This window comes from Bufo bufo, chromosome 6 (genome assembly GCF_905171765.1).
Source record: "Bufo bufo chromosome 6, aBufBuf1.1, whole genome shotgun sequence".
In the NCBI taxonomy this organism is placed as follows: domain Eukaryota; kingdom Metazoa; phylum Chordata; class Amphibia; order Anura; family Bufonidae; genus Bufo; species Bufo bufo.
Genome location: NC_053394.1, coordinates 399,507,971 through 399,524,354, shown reverse-complemented (window position 1 = coordinate 399,524,354; position 16,384 = coordinate 399,507,971). Strand labels below are relative to the sequence as shown.

General features: G+C 41.0%; 2 protein-coding genes across 2 annotated transcripts in view; both read left to right on the top strand.

Annotated features, from left to right (window-relative positions):
* Nucleotides 1-16,384, top strand: part of LOC121004472 (oocyte zinc finger protein XlCOF22-like) — a 1,539,666-nt gene that overhangs the window by 62,060 nt on the left and 1,461,222 nt on the right. The gene's annotated exons all lie outside the window — the stretch shown is intronic.
* Nucleotides 3,785-16,384, top strand: part of LOC121004271 (oocyte zinc finger protein XlCOF22-like) — a 33,335-nt gene continuing 20,735 nt past the window's right edge. The window contains exons 1-5 of the mRNA XM_040436435.1: nucleotides 3,785-3,933; nucleotides 4,063-4,074; nucleotides 4,397-4,448; nucleotides 4,532-4,626; nucleotides 12,355-12,457. Coding sequence (XP_040292369.1) covers nucleotides 3,856-3,933; nucleotides 4,063-4,074; nucleotides 4,397-4,448; nucleotides 4,532-4,626; nucleotides 12,355-12,457 — 340 coding nt within the window. The 5' untranslated portion in view covers nucleotides 3,785-3,855. The remainder of the gene's footprint in view (nucleotides 3,934-4,062; nucleotides 4,075-4,396; nucleotides 4,449-4,531; nucleotides 4,627-12,354; nucleotides 12,458-16,384) is intronic.

Here is a 16,384-nt window from a genome sequence, read left to right as displayed (position 1 = left end):
CGCGATTCGTTCAACGCTAGAGGTGATAGATAATCAGTTGTCACCTCTCATGCGTTCTCTCCAGTCCTTTGTACTATAAACAGTGATAAGCATAGTGTTCTAGTGGTGATAGAGAATCAGTTCTCACCTCTCCTGTGTTCTCTCATGTCCCTTTATACTATAAACAGTGATAAGCAGGGTGTTCTAGTAATAATAGATAATCAGTTCTTACCTCTCCAGTGTTCTCTCTTGTCGTTATACTTTAAACAGTGATAAGCAGGGTGTTCTTGTGGTGATAGATAATCAGTTCTCACCTCTCCTGTCCCTTATACTATAAACAATGATAAGCAGACTGTTCTAGTGGTGATAGATAATAAGTTCTCACCTCTCCTATGTTCTTTCCTGTACCTCATGCTATAAACAGTGATAAGCAGGGTGTTATAGTGATGATACATAATCAGTTATTACTTTTTAGGTGTTCTCTCCTGTGCTTATACTATAAACAGTGATAATCAGGGTGTTCTAGTGATGATAGATAATAAGTTCTTACTCCTCCTGTGTCCTCTCCTTTCTCCTCTCATACTATAAACAGTGATAATCAGTGTGTTCTAGTGTTATAGATAACCAGTTCTTAACTCTCCTGTGTTCTCTCCTGTCCTTATACTATAAACCGTGATTAGAAAAGTGTTCTAGTGATAGAAAATCCAGTTCCCACCTCTCCTGTGATCTCTTCTGTTCCTTTTACTATAAACATTAATATGTAGGTTGTTGTAGTGGTGATAATCATTTCTAACCTCTCCGGTGTTCTCTCCCATCTATCTTCTATATACAGTGATAAGCCGGGTGTTGTATTGGTGATAGATAATCAGTTCTCACTTCTCTTGTAAAATTGAATGCTAAATTTCTTCACTGAAGTCTTGCGAGACTTTGCAAATTTCACCTCGGTGAGGCCCATTCATTTGAATGCTGTACGGAAACAGATCTCTGTACAGCATTCAAACAAAGTTTTGAATAAAGTGACTTCGGATCTATGATCTGAAGCGCGATTCGTTCAACGCTAGAGGTGATAGATAATCAGTTGTCACCTCTCATGCGTTCTCTCCAGTCCTTTGTACTATAAACAGTGATAAGCATAGTGTTCTAGTGGTGATAGAGAATCAGTTCTCACCTCTCCTGTGTTCTCTCATGTCCCTTTATACTATAAACAGTGATAAGTAGGGTGTTCTAGTGGTGACAGATAATCAGTTCTCACCTCTCTTGTGTTCTATCCTGTGCTGCCTACTCTTTTCTTCAGGCCTGCCCCTCTGTGCTACCTACTGTCCTTCTTCATACCTACCCTGCTTTGCAAATGCAATATGGCAACAGAAATCCATTTCCGTAAGGCTAGAGCTACAAGTTGCACAAATTTTTTTATAATTATAGTCAATGGTGTTGCAATGCGATATACTGTGACATAAAATCCATCCAAGTTGCATTTCTGTGTGACTATTGCATCGCAGCATGTCGCAGTGCGACACCATTGACTATCATTATAAAAATGTTGCATGACACATGTCGCAATGCAGATGTACCCTTTTTGTCACGTGATGCATTTAGCTGTGTAACCCTAGCCCAGTGGTGGGCAAACTTTTTTGTCAACTGAGCCAAATATTGCCAAAACCACGATTGAAATTTCTAAAACCTAAAATAGTGCGTCAACAGTACCAGTGAGGACTTTTAGGGCTCATGCACACGACCGTGTGCCCGCCGTTGCCATATTGCAGGCCGCATACGGCGGGTCCGCAATACACGGGCACTGGCCGTGTGCAGCCCGCATCATGGACCCATTCACTTCAATGGGTCCAGGATCCGGGATATGAGTGCTACAGAGTGCTTCCGTGGTGCTTCTGGCTGTGCCTCCGCACCGCAAAAAAGTAGCGCATGCACTACTTTTTTGCGGTGCGGAGGCACAGCCAGAAGCACCACGGAGGCACGCTGTAGCACTCATATCCCGGATCCTGGACCCATTGAATTGAATAGGTCCATGATAGTGTGTTTTTACATACTTTTATATGTACTTTCTTTTATTTGGATCTTGATTATTATTTCATTTTTTACTTTTATTAAACTTGTCTGCAGATGTGGATGTAATGTGGATGACGCACTTATGGGGGATATCTGTGGATGACGCACTTATGGGGGATATCTGTGGAGGGCACTTATGGGGGATATCTGTGGATGACACATATATAGCATAAGATGCTATATATGTGTCATCCACAGATATCCCCCATAAGTGCCCTCCACAGATATCCCCCATAAGTGCCTTCTAGTAAGTAAAGTAATGTATTAGTGGGGGGAAGGGAGGAGGCAGGGACACTTGCGGCGGGGCCGGTGCAGTGCCCGGCGCTGTGCACACACCGGGGGCAGCTCCTACCTTTCTGCTGCAGGACATTTCGCTCCTCCTTAGCGGCGGCCTCTTCACCACTCCTCACATGGCCGGCAGTGGGCAACCGAACTAGAGCGCCGCTGCCTGCCCTTCTGCTGCTGTGCGCAGCGTGACATCTCTCCCTCCGTCATGCGCCTCCTGCCCCGCCTGCCTGCTTCATTCATAAAGTGGAAGGAGCAGACAGACGGGGCAGGAGGCGCATGACGGACATTTTGCAAGCAGCTTGAGCGGCTCAATATGGCTGCGCAGCCGTCCACACCGCCACTTAGACGTAAGGGAACACTGACTGCAGGGGCCAGGGGGGACCACAGGCGGCCGGGCCCCGGGCACTCCAGGGGCCCGGTCGCAACTGTGACCCCTGTGTGTACGCCACTGCGTGGGAGCCCGCACCAAAGAGCCGCATTGAAGGGTCTAAAGAGCCGCTTGTGGCTTGCGAGCCGCACTTTGCCGACCACTGCCCTAGCCTAATGTATTTAGTGAAAATGCTAAATGTTAACCTTAAGGTAAATGTTACTTGAAGATTTTGGCCCAATTCCAATAAATTCTGTGAAACTAGTATTGAGTCAGTATGCTCCCCACACCCCTAGATGAACATCCTGATCATGTAGTTTTCCAAATGATGAATAAGGGTCTCTTAAATGCAACATGGTGTTCTAAAACTATTTCGGCAAAATCTACAAAAAGAAAGCAAAATCCAGCACCCATTCCAAATGGAAGATTCAGGTTCCAGCATGCACATCTTCCTAGGGGCCCAGTCCAATGGCTCCTCAGTAACAACAAAAACCAAAAAGATGAGGACAGCATCCAACAGTTGTGATGATGGGATACTTTAATCCATAGTAGTGATTCTATAAACCCAAATACATGCGATGTTTCGGCTGACACTCATGCTTGAAGAAGGCTGAGTGTCAGCCGAAACTTTGCATCTATTTGGGTTTATAGGATCACTACTATGGATTAAAGAACCTCATCATCACAACTGTTGGATGCTGTCCTCATCTTTTTGGTTTCAGCAAAATCTACGCTCAGCGGCCATATATATCATGTATTACCGTACTCGGGAGAAATACGCTGAGAAATTGATTACCCCTTGTCAAAATGACATGGTAAATGGTATCAACCAATTTCAGTCTTATAAGTAGAGAGATTCCTGAACACTGGCATTTTTTTACAAATTATGAAAGAATACAATGTACAGTGAAAAAAAGAATCAAATCATGTGGATACATAAAAGCAACATAATAATTATTATGAAAAAAAACATGTCTACATCCTCAAGACGAAACATACTAAACCTGTTATCTCCAGTAACTGTATTACATGTTTTACACAGGATTTTGTAGGATTTTACATGGTCTCATCTTCTCTCTATGCAGGTTTTTTCAATATAGGATCCACTCAGTGGAGATCTTTTATATAAGATCCTTCTCCTGATTGACCCGTCAAGGATGGATAGGGACAGGGACAAGATGGCGGAGAGTATAATAAATCTCACCCTAGAGATCCTCTTCCGGCTTACTGGAGAGGTGAGAGATTCTGATGATGTCACATTACATCATCTTATCTATGTTACTAACAGATGGACATGACTGGAGAGGTGAGGGACCCTGGAGATGTATGGAGTGATATTTATTACTGTGTCTCTCCATAACCAGGACTACACAGTAGTGAAGAAGACCTCTAGTGAGCGCTGTCAGGTCCCTGTGTCTGAAGGATGGGGTAGAACCCTGAGCCCAATCACAGGGCCTCCACCTCAACCCCTGATACATGAGGAAATCAATAGGGAGAAGATCCTAGAACTCACCAACAAGATGATTGAGCTGCTGACTGGGGAGGTGACACTGCTGGGAATGCTGGGACATTATACAGGAACACTACGAAGTGATCTGGGTGATGACTGTACCATTATGTTGTCAGGTTCCTATAAGGTGTCAGGATGTCACCGTCTATTTCTCCATGGAGGAGTGGGAGTATTTAGAAGGACACAAAGATCTGTACAAGGACGTCATGATTGAGGATTACCGGCCCCTCACATCACCAGGTAATAGACATGACTAAATCCACACGTCCTCTCATTATCTGTATGTAAGGAACAAATTCAGTCACTAGATGTGTTTCCTATAGTTAAGGACGAGATAAGAACACCGGAGAGATGTCCCAGTCCTCTTCTTCCACAGGATGGGTCAGAAGAACATCACAATGTCCCACAGGATGATCAGGTAGATGGAGATAAGGTCTTATGAAATGTCCCCTATGATCTGTAGAAGGCTGTGAAGATCTTGTGTTCAGTCTTGTTTTGTCCACTTGAATTATATGATTTTATCCTTGTATAATGAGAAAGGTGGAGATGGCAGGATTACAGCTGACCATAGACATTGACCATCTTCTCAGTTTTCTGGTTATTGAGACTGCTGGTTGGAATAAGGAACCAACAGATAATTGGGTCAGATAACTCCTGCTGTCATGTCTTCTTCCTAGTTAATATTTTTGGGTATTTGCAGGTTGTCATTAGAAATGAGTGAATTTCTTGAAATTAGTTTTGGGTCCAATTTTTACAAATAAGTCAGCATATTTGATTCAGGTATGAATAAATCCACCCGAATCGAAGTTGCTCAGATTGCCCTGAAAATTAGTGTTTGACTGTCTGTATGAAACGCTTTCAAGCTCTTTTATGTCGAAACAGCATTAGTAATATCATAGTGACAGTGATATCTAAAGCTATGTAGCAAAAAAGGGAGAGGAGCTCATAGGGTAGTAGGTTTTTAGTTGATTGATTGAAAGAAAAGATGGTTAGGCTCACCTTTTGTCACGCCCTGCCCTGTGGGTGTTCTGAGGAGATCTGTCAGAATTGATGCACGTGACTCGATCTGACAGTTTGTTTTGTTGTTGGTTTGAGCTGAATCCCACCTCCTCCCAGCTGTTTTTCTTTAGGTAATGGCGAGGCTATTTATTTCTCTCTCTCCCTATAGCCTTTGCGGGTTATAGTTCTACCTTGTGTGAGCTCTGGTAGTTTGGTAGATCGTCTGCTCCAACACATCTCAAGATAAGTCCTTTTCTTTTTTTCCTTCTGTGTCTGTTTTGACTAGGCCTCTAGGGTGACGCTAGCTCCTTTGGTTGTAGAAGGAGCTGGGTATCTCTTTCCCTCTTCCCTACAGCTGAGGGTTTGGTTCAGTGTGTTATTGTCCTAGGTACGTGGGCATGTGCATATCTACCATCCAGATATGTACATGGGCTTTGCAGCTTAGGGAAAGTGTTTTAGGGATTGCTAGGAGGTGACCCCTTTGTTCCCTAGCATTTGGGGCCTAGTCAGTTGTTTTTGTTTGCTTTGCTTTGCCTTGTTCTGTTTCCTTCCCTTATCTTACCTACCGTGACATCTTTTGGTGTTGTGCAAACGTAGGCACAACACTAGTGTAGGCGTATATTTGGATAATGGTCGGTGCTGCCGGTATCGTTCACTCCTCACTTGTGGAGTTGCCAGTCCTTCAGAGGAGTGATATGAGAGACAATAAATGGGTGTGGAGAAAATTGGGTTCACAGTTTTTGATACCTCCTGGCGCAATAACACGACCTCAAGCAGTTGAAGATGATTCCTTTTTTTTAAAAATATTGATGACAACACGTTTCGGAGTTGAAAACACTCCTTTTTTCAAGTCTAAAAATAAGTGGTTGTCAAATTTAAAGCTTTGGGTAGACAGATGCTAGCCAGTGGTAGCCTAAAAACTCATTCAGATTTTATTTAGGGATCAAAACATGGTCCACACATTTTCCCTTTTTGGTGGCAGATGCCTTCATCTCTATCTTTTGACTTGTAAAATGGTGGCTGCCATTTTCAGAGATGCATCCGAATCGAATCGCAAAAGATTTAGATTCTCGTGAGTTCAGAATTTCTTGGAAATTCAATACTAATTCAATTAGATTTAGAATCAATTCACTCATCTTTAAATATCAATAATGGATACTTATGAAACAAATTGTTAAAGGGCATCAGTCAGCAGATTTGTACCTACAGTGCCTTGCAAAAGTATTCACCCCCCTTGACTTTTTTCGTATTTTGGTGCCTCACAACCTGGAATTAACATGGATTGTTTGAGGATTTGCATTTGGAGAACACGCCCACAACTTTGAAGATGTTTTTTTTTTTTTTTATTGTAAAGCAAATAGGAAAAAATTACAGAAAAAGTCAATGTGCATAACTATTCACCCCCCTAAAGTCAATACTTTGTAGAGCCACCTTTTGCGGCAATCACAGCTCCAAGTCGCTTTGGATAAGTCTCTATGAGCAGTTGCCACATCTTACCACTGGGATTTTTGCCCATTCATCCTTGTAAAACTGCTCCAGCTCCTTCAGGTTGGATGGTTTGCGCTTATGAACAGCAATCTTTAAGTCTGACCACAGATTTTCTATTGGATTGAGATCTGGGCTTTGACTAGGCCATTCCAACACATTTACATGCTTCACCTTAAGGCTACTTTCACACTTGCGTTCGGAGCGGATCCGTCTGGTGTCTGCACAGACGGATCCGCTCCTATAATGCAAACGATGGTATCCGTTCAGAACGGATCCGTCTGCATTATATTTCACAAAAAAATCATATACAGCGTGAAGTGTGAAAGTTAGTCAGACGGATCCGTCCAGACTTTGCATTGAAAGTCAATGGCCTTAAGGACCAGGCCATTTTTTGCAAATCTGACATGTGTCACTTTATGTGGTGATAACTTTAAAACACTTTTACTTATCCAGGCCATTCTGAGATTGTTTTCTCGTCACATATTGTACTTCATGACACTGGTAAAATTGAGTAAAATTTTATTTATTTTTTTATTAATAAAAAAATTCCAAATTTAAATTTCTCTACTCTTATAATATATAGTAATACCGCCAAAAATAGTTATTACTTTACATTCCATATATGTCTACTTCATGTTTGGATCATTTTGTGAATGCCATTTTATTTTTTGGGGACGTTAGAAGGCTTAGAAGTTTACATGCAAATCTTGAAATTTTTCAGAAAATTTCCAAAACTCACTTTTTAAGGACCAGTTCAGGTCTGAAGTCACTTTGTGAGGCTTACATAATAGAAACCACCCATTTTAGAAACTACCCCCTTCAAGGTATACAAAACAGATTTTACAAACTTTGTTAACCCTTTAGGTGTTCCATAAGAATTGATGGAAAATAGAGATGAAATTTCAGAATTTCACTTTTTTGGCAGATTTTCCATTTTATTCCACTAACAAAGCAAGGATTAACAGCTAAACAAAACTTAATATTTATTGCCCTGATTCTGTAGTTTACAGAAACACCCCATATGTGGTCGTAAACTGTTGTACGGGCACGCGGTATTGCACAGAAAGAAAGGATTGCCATATGGTTTCACTGGGATAATTTTAAGCTGCCATGTCACATTTGAAGACCCCCTGATGCACCCCTAGAGTAGAAACTCCAAAAACGTGACCTCATTTTAGAAACCACACCCTTCAAGGTATATAAAACAGATTTTACAAACTTTGTTAAACCTTTAGGTGTTCCACAAGAATTAATGCAAAATAGAGATAACATTTAAAAATTTTCCATTTTAATCCATTTTTTTCCAGTTACAAAGCAAGGGTTAACAGCCAAAAAAAACTCAATCTTTATTGCCCTGATTCTTTAGTTTACAGAAACACCCCATATGTGGTCGTAAACTGCTGTACGGGCACACGGCATTGCGCAGAAGGAAAGGAATGACATTTTTTGTGAGCCAGATGTTGCTGGACAGTTTTTTTGACCCCATGTCCCATTTGAAGCCCCCCTGATGCACCCCTAGAGTAGAAACTCCAAAAAAAGACCCTATTTTGGAAACTACGGGATAAGGTGGCAGTTTTGTTGGTTCTATTTTAGGGTACATATGATTTTAGGTTGCTCTATATTACACTTTTTCTGAGGCAAGGTAACAAAAAATAGCTGTTTTTGCACTGTTTTTATTTTTTATTATTTACAACGTTCATCTGACAGGTTAGATCATTTGGTATTTTGATAAAGCAGGTTGTTACGGACACGACAATGCCAACTTTCTTTGTTTGTTTCAGTTTTACATAATAAAGCATTTTTGAAAAAATATAGGATTTTTTAGTGTCTCCACATCCACATTCTGAGGGTCGTATTTTTTTTTGTTTTTTTTTGGGCGACTGTCTAGGGGCTCATTTTTTTCGGGATGAGATGATGGTTTGATTGGTACTATTTTAGGCTCTATATGACTTTTTGATCGCTTGCTATTACACTTTTTGTGATGTAAGGTGACAAAAAATGGCTTTTTTGACACCGTTTTTATTTTATTTTTTTATGGTGTTCACCTGAGGGGTTAGGTCATGTGATATTTTTATAGAGCAGGTTCTTACGGACGCAGAGATACCTAATATGTCTACTTTTTTTTATTTATGTAAGTTTTACACAATATCATTGTTTAAACAGAAAAAATGATGTTTTAGTGTCTCCATAGTCTGAGAGCCATAGTTTTTTCAGTTTTTGGGCAATTGTCTTAGGTAGGTTATCATTTTAGCGGGATGAGATGACTGTTTGATTGGCTCTATTTTGGGGTGCATATGACTTTTTGATCCCTTGCTATTACACTTTTTGGGATGTAAGGTGACAAAAAATGGCTTTTTTGACACAGTTTTTTTTTTTTTTTTACGGTGTTCATCTGAGGGGTTAGGTCATGTGGTATTTTTATAGAGCAGGTTGTTACGGATGCGGCGATACCTAATATGTATGCTTTTTTTTTATATACTTACGTTTTGCACAATAACATTTTTTAAACCCAAAAAAATCATGTTTTAGTGTCTCCATATTCTGAGAGCCATAGTTTCTTTATTTTTTGGGCGATTGTCTTAGTTAGGGTCCATTCACACGTCCGTTTTTTCTTTCCTGATCTGTTCCGTTTTTTCAGGAACAGATCAGGACCAGATCTGGACCCATTCATTTTCAATGGGTCCTGAAAAAAATCAGACATTGAGCTGTCCGTTTTTTTCCAGGACCCATTGAAAACGAATGGGTCGAGATCTGGTCCAGATCTGTTCAGCAAAAAACGGAACAGATCAGGAAAGAAAAAACGGACGTGTGAATGGAGCCTTAGGATATCATTTGTTGCAGGATGAGGTGACTGTTAGATTGGTACTATTTTGGGGGGCTTACTCCTTTTTGATCGCTTGATGTTGCACTTTAGGTGATGTAAGGTGACAAAAAAAAGTTTTTTTAGCACAGTTTTTTTTTTTACGGTGTTCATTTGAGGGGTTAGGTCATGTGATATTTTTATAGAGCTGGTCGATACAGATGTGGCGATACCTAATTTGTCTACTTTTCTTTTTTTCCCCTATTTTTTTTACTTTATTTTGGGAAAATTATGCTTTTTTTTTACTTGAAACTTTTTTTTTTTTTGTAAAACTTAATTTTTTTTAACTTTTTTTTTACACTTTATTTTTTGTCCGACTCTGGAACTTCAACTTTTGGGTGTCTGATTCACTTTACAATGCATCACAATACTTTGTATTGTGATGCATTGGCTGTAAGTGTATTATCCAGGGGGCTGGATCTCACAGGCTCTTCCGGAAGGCAGCCACGATGCCTAAGGAAAGCATCATGCTGCCTTCCCTGCCATCGGGTCCCCGTCACAGTAGCACTGGGACCCGATGGAAGCTCTGATACCCGCAAAGACATCGCAGGTGCCGTGGTCAGAGCTGACCGCGGCACATCAAGTAACCCTGTGATTTCACCGATGCCGGCGCATGCAGCAGGGGTCCGGCTATCAGTGACTGCCGGACCCCTGCCGCGGTTTGGGCGGGTGCATCTCCTGCACCCGCCCAATCACAGTGCCGTACATGTACGGCGCTGGTCCTTAAGTCACGGACATCTGCACCGTACATGTGCGGCGTGGGTTCTCTACTTGTTAAACCACTCAAGTGTTGCTTTAGCAGTGTGTTTGGGGTCACTGTCCTGCTGGAAGGTGAACCTCTGTCCTAGCCTCAAATCACGCATAGAGTGGTACAGGTTTTGCTCAAGAATATCCCTCTATTTAGCAAGATCCATCTTCCCCTCAACTCTGATCAGTTTCCCAGTCCCAGCTGCTGAAAAACTTCCCCACAGCATGATGCTGCCACCACCATGTCTCACTGTGGGGATGGTGTTCTTTGGGTGATGTGATGTGTTGGGTTTGCGCCAGACATAGCGTTTTCTTTGATGGCCGAAAAGTTCAATTTTAGTCTCATCAGACCAGGGCACCTTCCTCAATACATTTTCGGAGTCCCCCACATGCCTTTTCGCAAACTCACAACGTGCCTTTTTGTTTTTTGCTGAAAGTAATGGCTTTCTTCTGGCCACTCTGCCATAAAGCCCAACTCTATGGAGCGTACGGCTTATTGTCGTCCTATGTACAGATACTCCAGTCTCTGCTGTGGAAGTCTGCAGCTCCTCCAGGGTTACCTTAGGTCTCTGTGCTGCCTCTCTGATTAATGCCCTCCTTGCCCGGTCCGTGAGTTTTGGTGGGCGGCCGTCTCTTGGCAGGTTTGCTGTTGTGCCATGTTCTTTCCATTTGGTTATGATAGATTTGATGGTGCTCCTGGGGATCATCAAAGATTTGGATATTTGTTTATAACCTAACCCTGACTTGTACTTCTCAACAACATTGTCCCTTACTTGTTTGGAGAGTTCCTTGGTCTCCATGGCAGTGTTTGGTGAGTGATTCCTCTTGCTTAGGTGTTGCAGCCTCTGGGGCCTTTCAAAAAAGGTGTGTATATATAATGACAGATCATGTGACACTTAGATTGCACACAGGTGGACATCATTTCACTTATTATGTGACTTCTGAAGGAAATTAGTTGCACCAGAGCTTTTTATGGGCTTTCTAACAAAGGGGGTGAATACATACGCACATGACAATTTTCTGTTTTCTATTTCTAAACAATAGTTTTATTTATATATTTTTCTCATTTCACTTTACCAACTTAGACTATTGTGTTCTGATCCATCACATAAAATTCAGATTAACAAAACATTGAATTTAAGGTTGTAATGTAACAAAATATGAAAAAGTCAAGAGGAGTGAATACTTTTGCAAGGCACTGTATGAAACTGGCTGACCTATTACATGTCAACAGGACAACTTTGAAAAAAAACATCTTTCTTTGCATTGCCCTATACCGTCACCCATGATTTTCTTAACATTTCTGTTTCTGGAGTTGTGTGTTGGCTGTTTTTTGTAAGGTGAGCTCTAGTTGTATTTATGCCATTTTGGGGCATGTATGACTTTTTTATCACATTTTACTCAACTTTCTTTTGTCAAAAAATTTCCTTCATGGTGTTCACTGTACGGGCTAGATACTTTTTTCTGTTTTAATAGTTTGGATAATTTCAAACAAGGAGGTACCAACAATGTTTTTTTGTATATATTTTTTAATTTAAAACAAAGAAGGGAGTAATTTGCATTTTAAATTCTTTTTTTTAAAACTTTTTTAACTTTGTGTTTGGTCCTCTTCGGGGCTTTGAAAATGCAATCATTACTTATAACATAGACTGCTATAAAATATTACTGCAGTCTATGGCAAAATCACTATGTCTTTGTTAAGCCCTGCCTCAGCTCGACTATGGTGTCGCTCAGCTCTTTAGCTAACGCCATATGTAAAGATCTGACATCCGCCACACGTGGTGACGAGAAGGGGGTTAAAAAGACCGTTGAATATGAAATAATCCATTTTACTACTATTGCTATCTGTATTTTCATTTCAACTTTCCGTCATGTCTGGAGTTAACTAGTCTTAGGAGGAAGGACGTTCAGGAAATTGTAATTGATCTGTAAAAGTTTTTATATCTATAATTTTATTTTTGTAGAAAAATTTTGAAAAAATTTGGGTCATATAAAACACCCCTCAAGACTTCTCCAATATCCCACATGACTTCTACAATATTTGTTTCACAGCTTGTGAATCCAGGTGAAGATCTGAACATTATATATGTTACAGAGACATATGTGAAGGGTGAGGAGCAGAGTATAGAGGACATTCCTACAGATAACCACCCAGGTGAGTAGTAACCACTAAATAAGGCTGAACAGACTCATATTTGATGGGTTTTTTTTTATGTTGCTGCTCTGAGAACAGTGGTTCCCGCTTTGTGCTCTTTCTGTAACAATCTTTTTACATAGCCCGATTTATCATAAGCGATAAAACAAGTCTACTTACTCAGGCCAATGGAAAGTTCCTCCATCGTTTGTCCCCCATACACTTTGTATAATGTCAGCATCGTTTGGTTGCATGGGGAGATGTGCTGCTGAACTTTTTAATATTTGCTTAAAAGAACTGATTGGCCAACAAACAAGCATTTTCTTGGGTGTTTATATGGATGACAATTATCTGAACAAATGTTTTGATGAATATTTGTTCCCGATTATTGGCCAATTAAGAAGTCTGTACTCAACCAGTTAGCGAGGCTTTAGCCGTGGACACACATGCACAATTTCATTCATTATACTGGTGCATCGATTTCACATAAGTTAGCAAGGAAGGGGGAGAGGGAGGAAGGGTGAAGATCCAGAAGGGGAACTGAAGTCATGAAAGTGCAAACTGATGGAGGAAAGTAAGGTGAATATACTGAAGGAGGAGAGGAACTAAAGTAATAAAAGTGCAAACTGGTGGAGAAAAGAAAGGTGAATAAACTGAAGGAGGAGAGGAACTGAAGTCATAAAAGTGCAAACTGGTGGAGGAAAGAAAGGTGAATAAACTGAAGGAGGAGAGGAACTAAAGTCATAAAAGTGCAAACTGGTGGAGGAAAGAAAGGTGAATATACTGAAGGAGGAGGGGAACTGAAGTCATAAAAGTGCAAACTGGTGGAGGAAAGAAAGGTGAATAAACTGAAGGAGGAGGGGAACTGAAGTCATAAAAGTGCAAACTGGTGGAGGAAAGAAAGGTGAATAAACTGAAGGAGGAGGGGAACTAAAGTCATAAAAGTGCAATGTTTCCCTGTTTCTCCTTTCCACCACTCCTTTAGCTGATTGATTCTGGAAGCTAGGTAGTAATCATAAAGATTGGGCAAACCTAAGCCCCCGCTTCTTTTGTGTCTATACATAATAGTTCTAGCGACTCTCGGTCTGGCCTTGTTCCAAATAAAAGCGTTTAACATTTTATTGGCTAAGTTAAAAAATGACACCGTAACTGGAATGGGGATAGTACGAAATAGATATAATAGTTTTGGGAGTGTGTGTTGTTGAAAAGCTGCAATACATCCCAGCCAGGATAATTCTGATTTGGCCATATTATTAAGCTCTGGTTGGAGCGACTGCAAGAGGGGGGGGAGTTTGCTTTGTATAATTCTTGAGGGGTGGCTGTCACTTTAAAACCCAGGTACTGAACCATGGATTCCTCCCAATTTAATGCGAATTCCTCTTTAATCTGTGGTAAGATTGTTTCTGGGATCCCCAGTGGGAGGGCTTGGGATTTACTTTCATTGATTTTGTAATATGAGAGAGCCCCGTAAGAACGAATGATGTCCATTACAACCTTCAAGGACACCTGGGGATTTGTTAGGGACAAAATTATGTCGTCTGCGTACATAGATATGCAGTGTTGTCTGTCTCCTATTCGAACTCCCTCCACACCGTTCGCCTGACGGATTGCTTGCGCCAATGGTTCTAGGGATAATATAAATATCAGGGGCGACAGGGGACATCCCTGTCTCGTGCCATTAGACAGTACAAACGGATCAGACAATACCCCATTTGCTAACACTCGAGCCGAATGGTTAGAGTAAAGAACCCGTATGGCTTGTAATATGGACTCTGGAAGGCCCATCTTGTGGAGTACCGAGAAGACAAACGACCAGTTAACTGAAAAAACTATGGCTCTCAGACTATGGAGACACTAAAACATGATTTTTTTTTTTGTTTCAAAAATAAAATCATTGTGTAAAACGTACATAAATAAAAAAAATTGTATACATATTAGGTATCGCCACGTCCGTGACAACCTGCTATATAAAAATACCACGTGATCAAACCTGTCAGATGAATGTTGTAAATAACAAAAAAAATAAGTGCCAAAACAGCTATTTCTTGTTACCTTGCCTCACAAAAAGTGTAATATAGAGCAACCAAAAATCATATGTACCCTAAACTAGTACCAACAAAACTGCCACCCTATCCCGTAGTTTCTAAAATGGGGTCACTTTTTTGCAGTTTCTACTCTAGGGGTGCATCAGGGGGGCTTCAAATGGGACATGGTATCAAAAAACCAGTCCAGCAAAATCTGCTTTCCAAAAACCGTATGGTATTCCTTTCCTTCTATGAACTGCCGTGTGCCCGTACAGCAGTTTACGACCACATATGGGGTGTAGTTTCTGTAAACTACAGAATCAGGCCAATAAATATTGAGTTTTGTTTGGCTGTTAACCCTTGCTTTGTAACTGGAAAAAATATATTAAAATGGAAAATCTGCCAAAAAAGTGAAATTTTGAAATTGTATCTCTATTTTCCATTAATTCTTGTGGAACACCTAAAGGTTTAACAAAGTTTGTAAAATCAGTTTTGAATACCTTGAGGGGTGTAGTTTCTAGAATGTGGTCACTTTTTTGGAGTTTCTACTCTAGGGGTGCATCAGGGGGGCTTCAAATGAGACATGGTTTCAAAAAACCAGTCCAGCAGAATCTGCCTTCTAAAAACCGTATGGCATTCCTTTCCTTCTGCGCCCTGCCGTGTGCCCGTACAGCAGTTTACGACCACATATGGGGTGTAGTTTCTAGAATGGGGTAATTTTTGGGTGGTTTCTATTATGTAAACCTCACAAAGTGACTTCAGACCTGAACTGGTCCTTAAAAAGTGGGTTTTTGAAAATTTCTGAAAAATTTAAAGATTTGCTTCTAAGCCTTGTAACATCCCCAAAAAATAAAAAATCATTCCCAAAATGATCCAAACATTAAGTAGACATATGGGGAATGTAAAGTAATAACTATTTTTGGAGGTATTACTATGTATTATAGAAGTAGAGAAATTGAAACGTAAAAATTTGCAAATTGTTCCAAATTTGGTATTTTTTTTATAAATAAAAAAGATTATATTTTTTTTACTCTATTTTACCAGTGTCATGAAGTACAATATGTGACGAAAAAACAATCTCAGAATGGCCTGTATAAGTCAAAACATTTTAAAGTCATCACCACATAAAGCGACACTGGTCAGATTTGCAAAAAATGGCCTGGTCCTTAAGGTGAAAATGAGCCCGATCCCTAAGGGGTTAAGAATACAACTATGTAGGGGGGGCGTGGCTAGCGGCGCATGGAGACGGACGGCTAAGTCCTGAGCTCCTGAGCCATCGGCACTAAACCAGCAGAAAACAGCCCTGCAAGTTCACATAACTGCCTGCAGTGACCACCGGAGGAGTGCCCAAGCTTCCCACAACGAGTGGTGAAAATTTCAGCCATGCCGAAGGGTAAGAGACGCCGCAGTCCGGCAAAACTCACCAGCTTCTTCCCTGCTGTGAATGCGCTCCAAGATGGCGATTCTCGCGCCTCAGCAGCGGCAGTTAGACCGGCACCTTCTCCCTCCACAGCGCAGCCTGTGTCTCTTCAGACCTCAGGAAGGTCTCCGTCCTCCTCCTCTGCCTCAATGTCCCCTGCACAGGTCACATACTCTCCCCAGCATGAATCTTCTGTGCAGCAGGACCCACCAGTATATCAGGCAAACAATGCCTCACATAAAACAGCTAAACAGCTCACCTCTGCTGCTGCTTTGCTTGAAATTGCAGGAGAAGAAACAGATCCTGCTCCAATCACTGAGGCAGTGCTAAAGGGGATGAAAGTACTCATGGCTGATTTACAAAAGTCCTACCCAAATTCAGCATGATATTTCAGCTTTGGGGGCTAGAACCGCACATGTGGAATCTAAAATGGCGGAATTGACCTCTGCACACAATGAAATTGTGGACACTACTAATTCGCATGAAGAAGAAATAGCAGCGCTG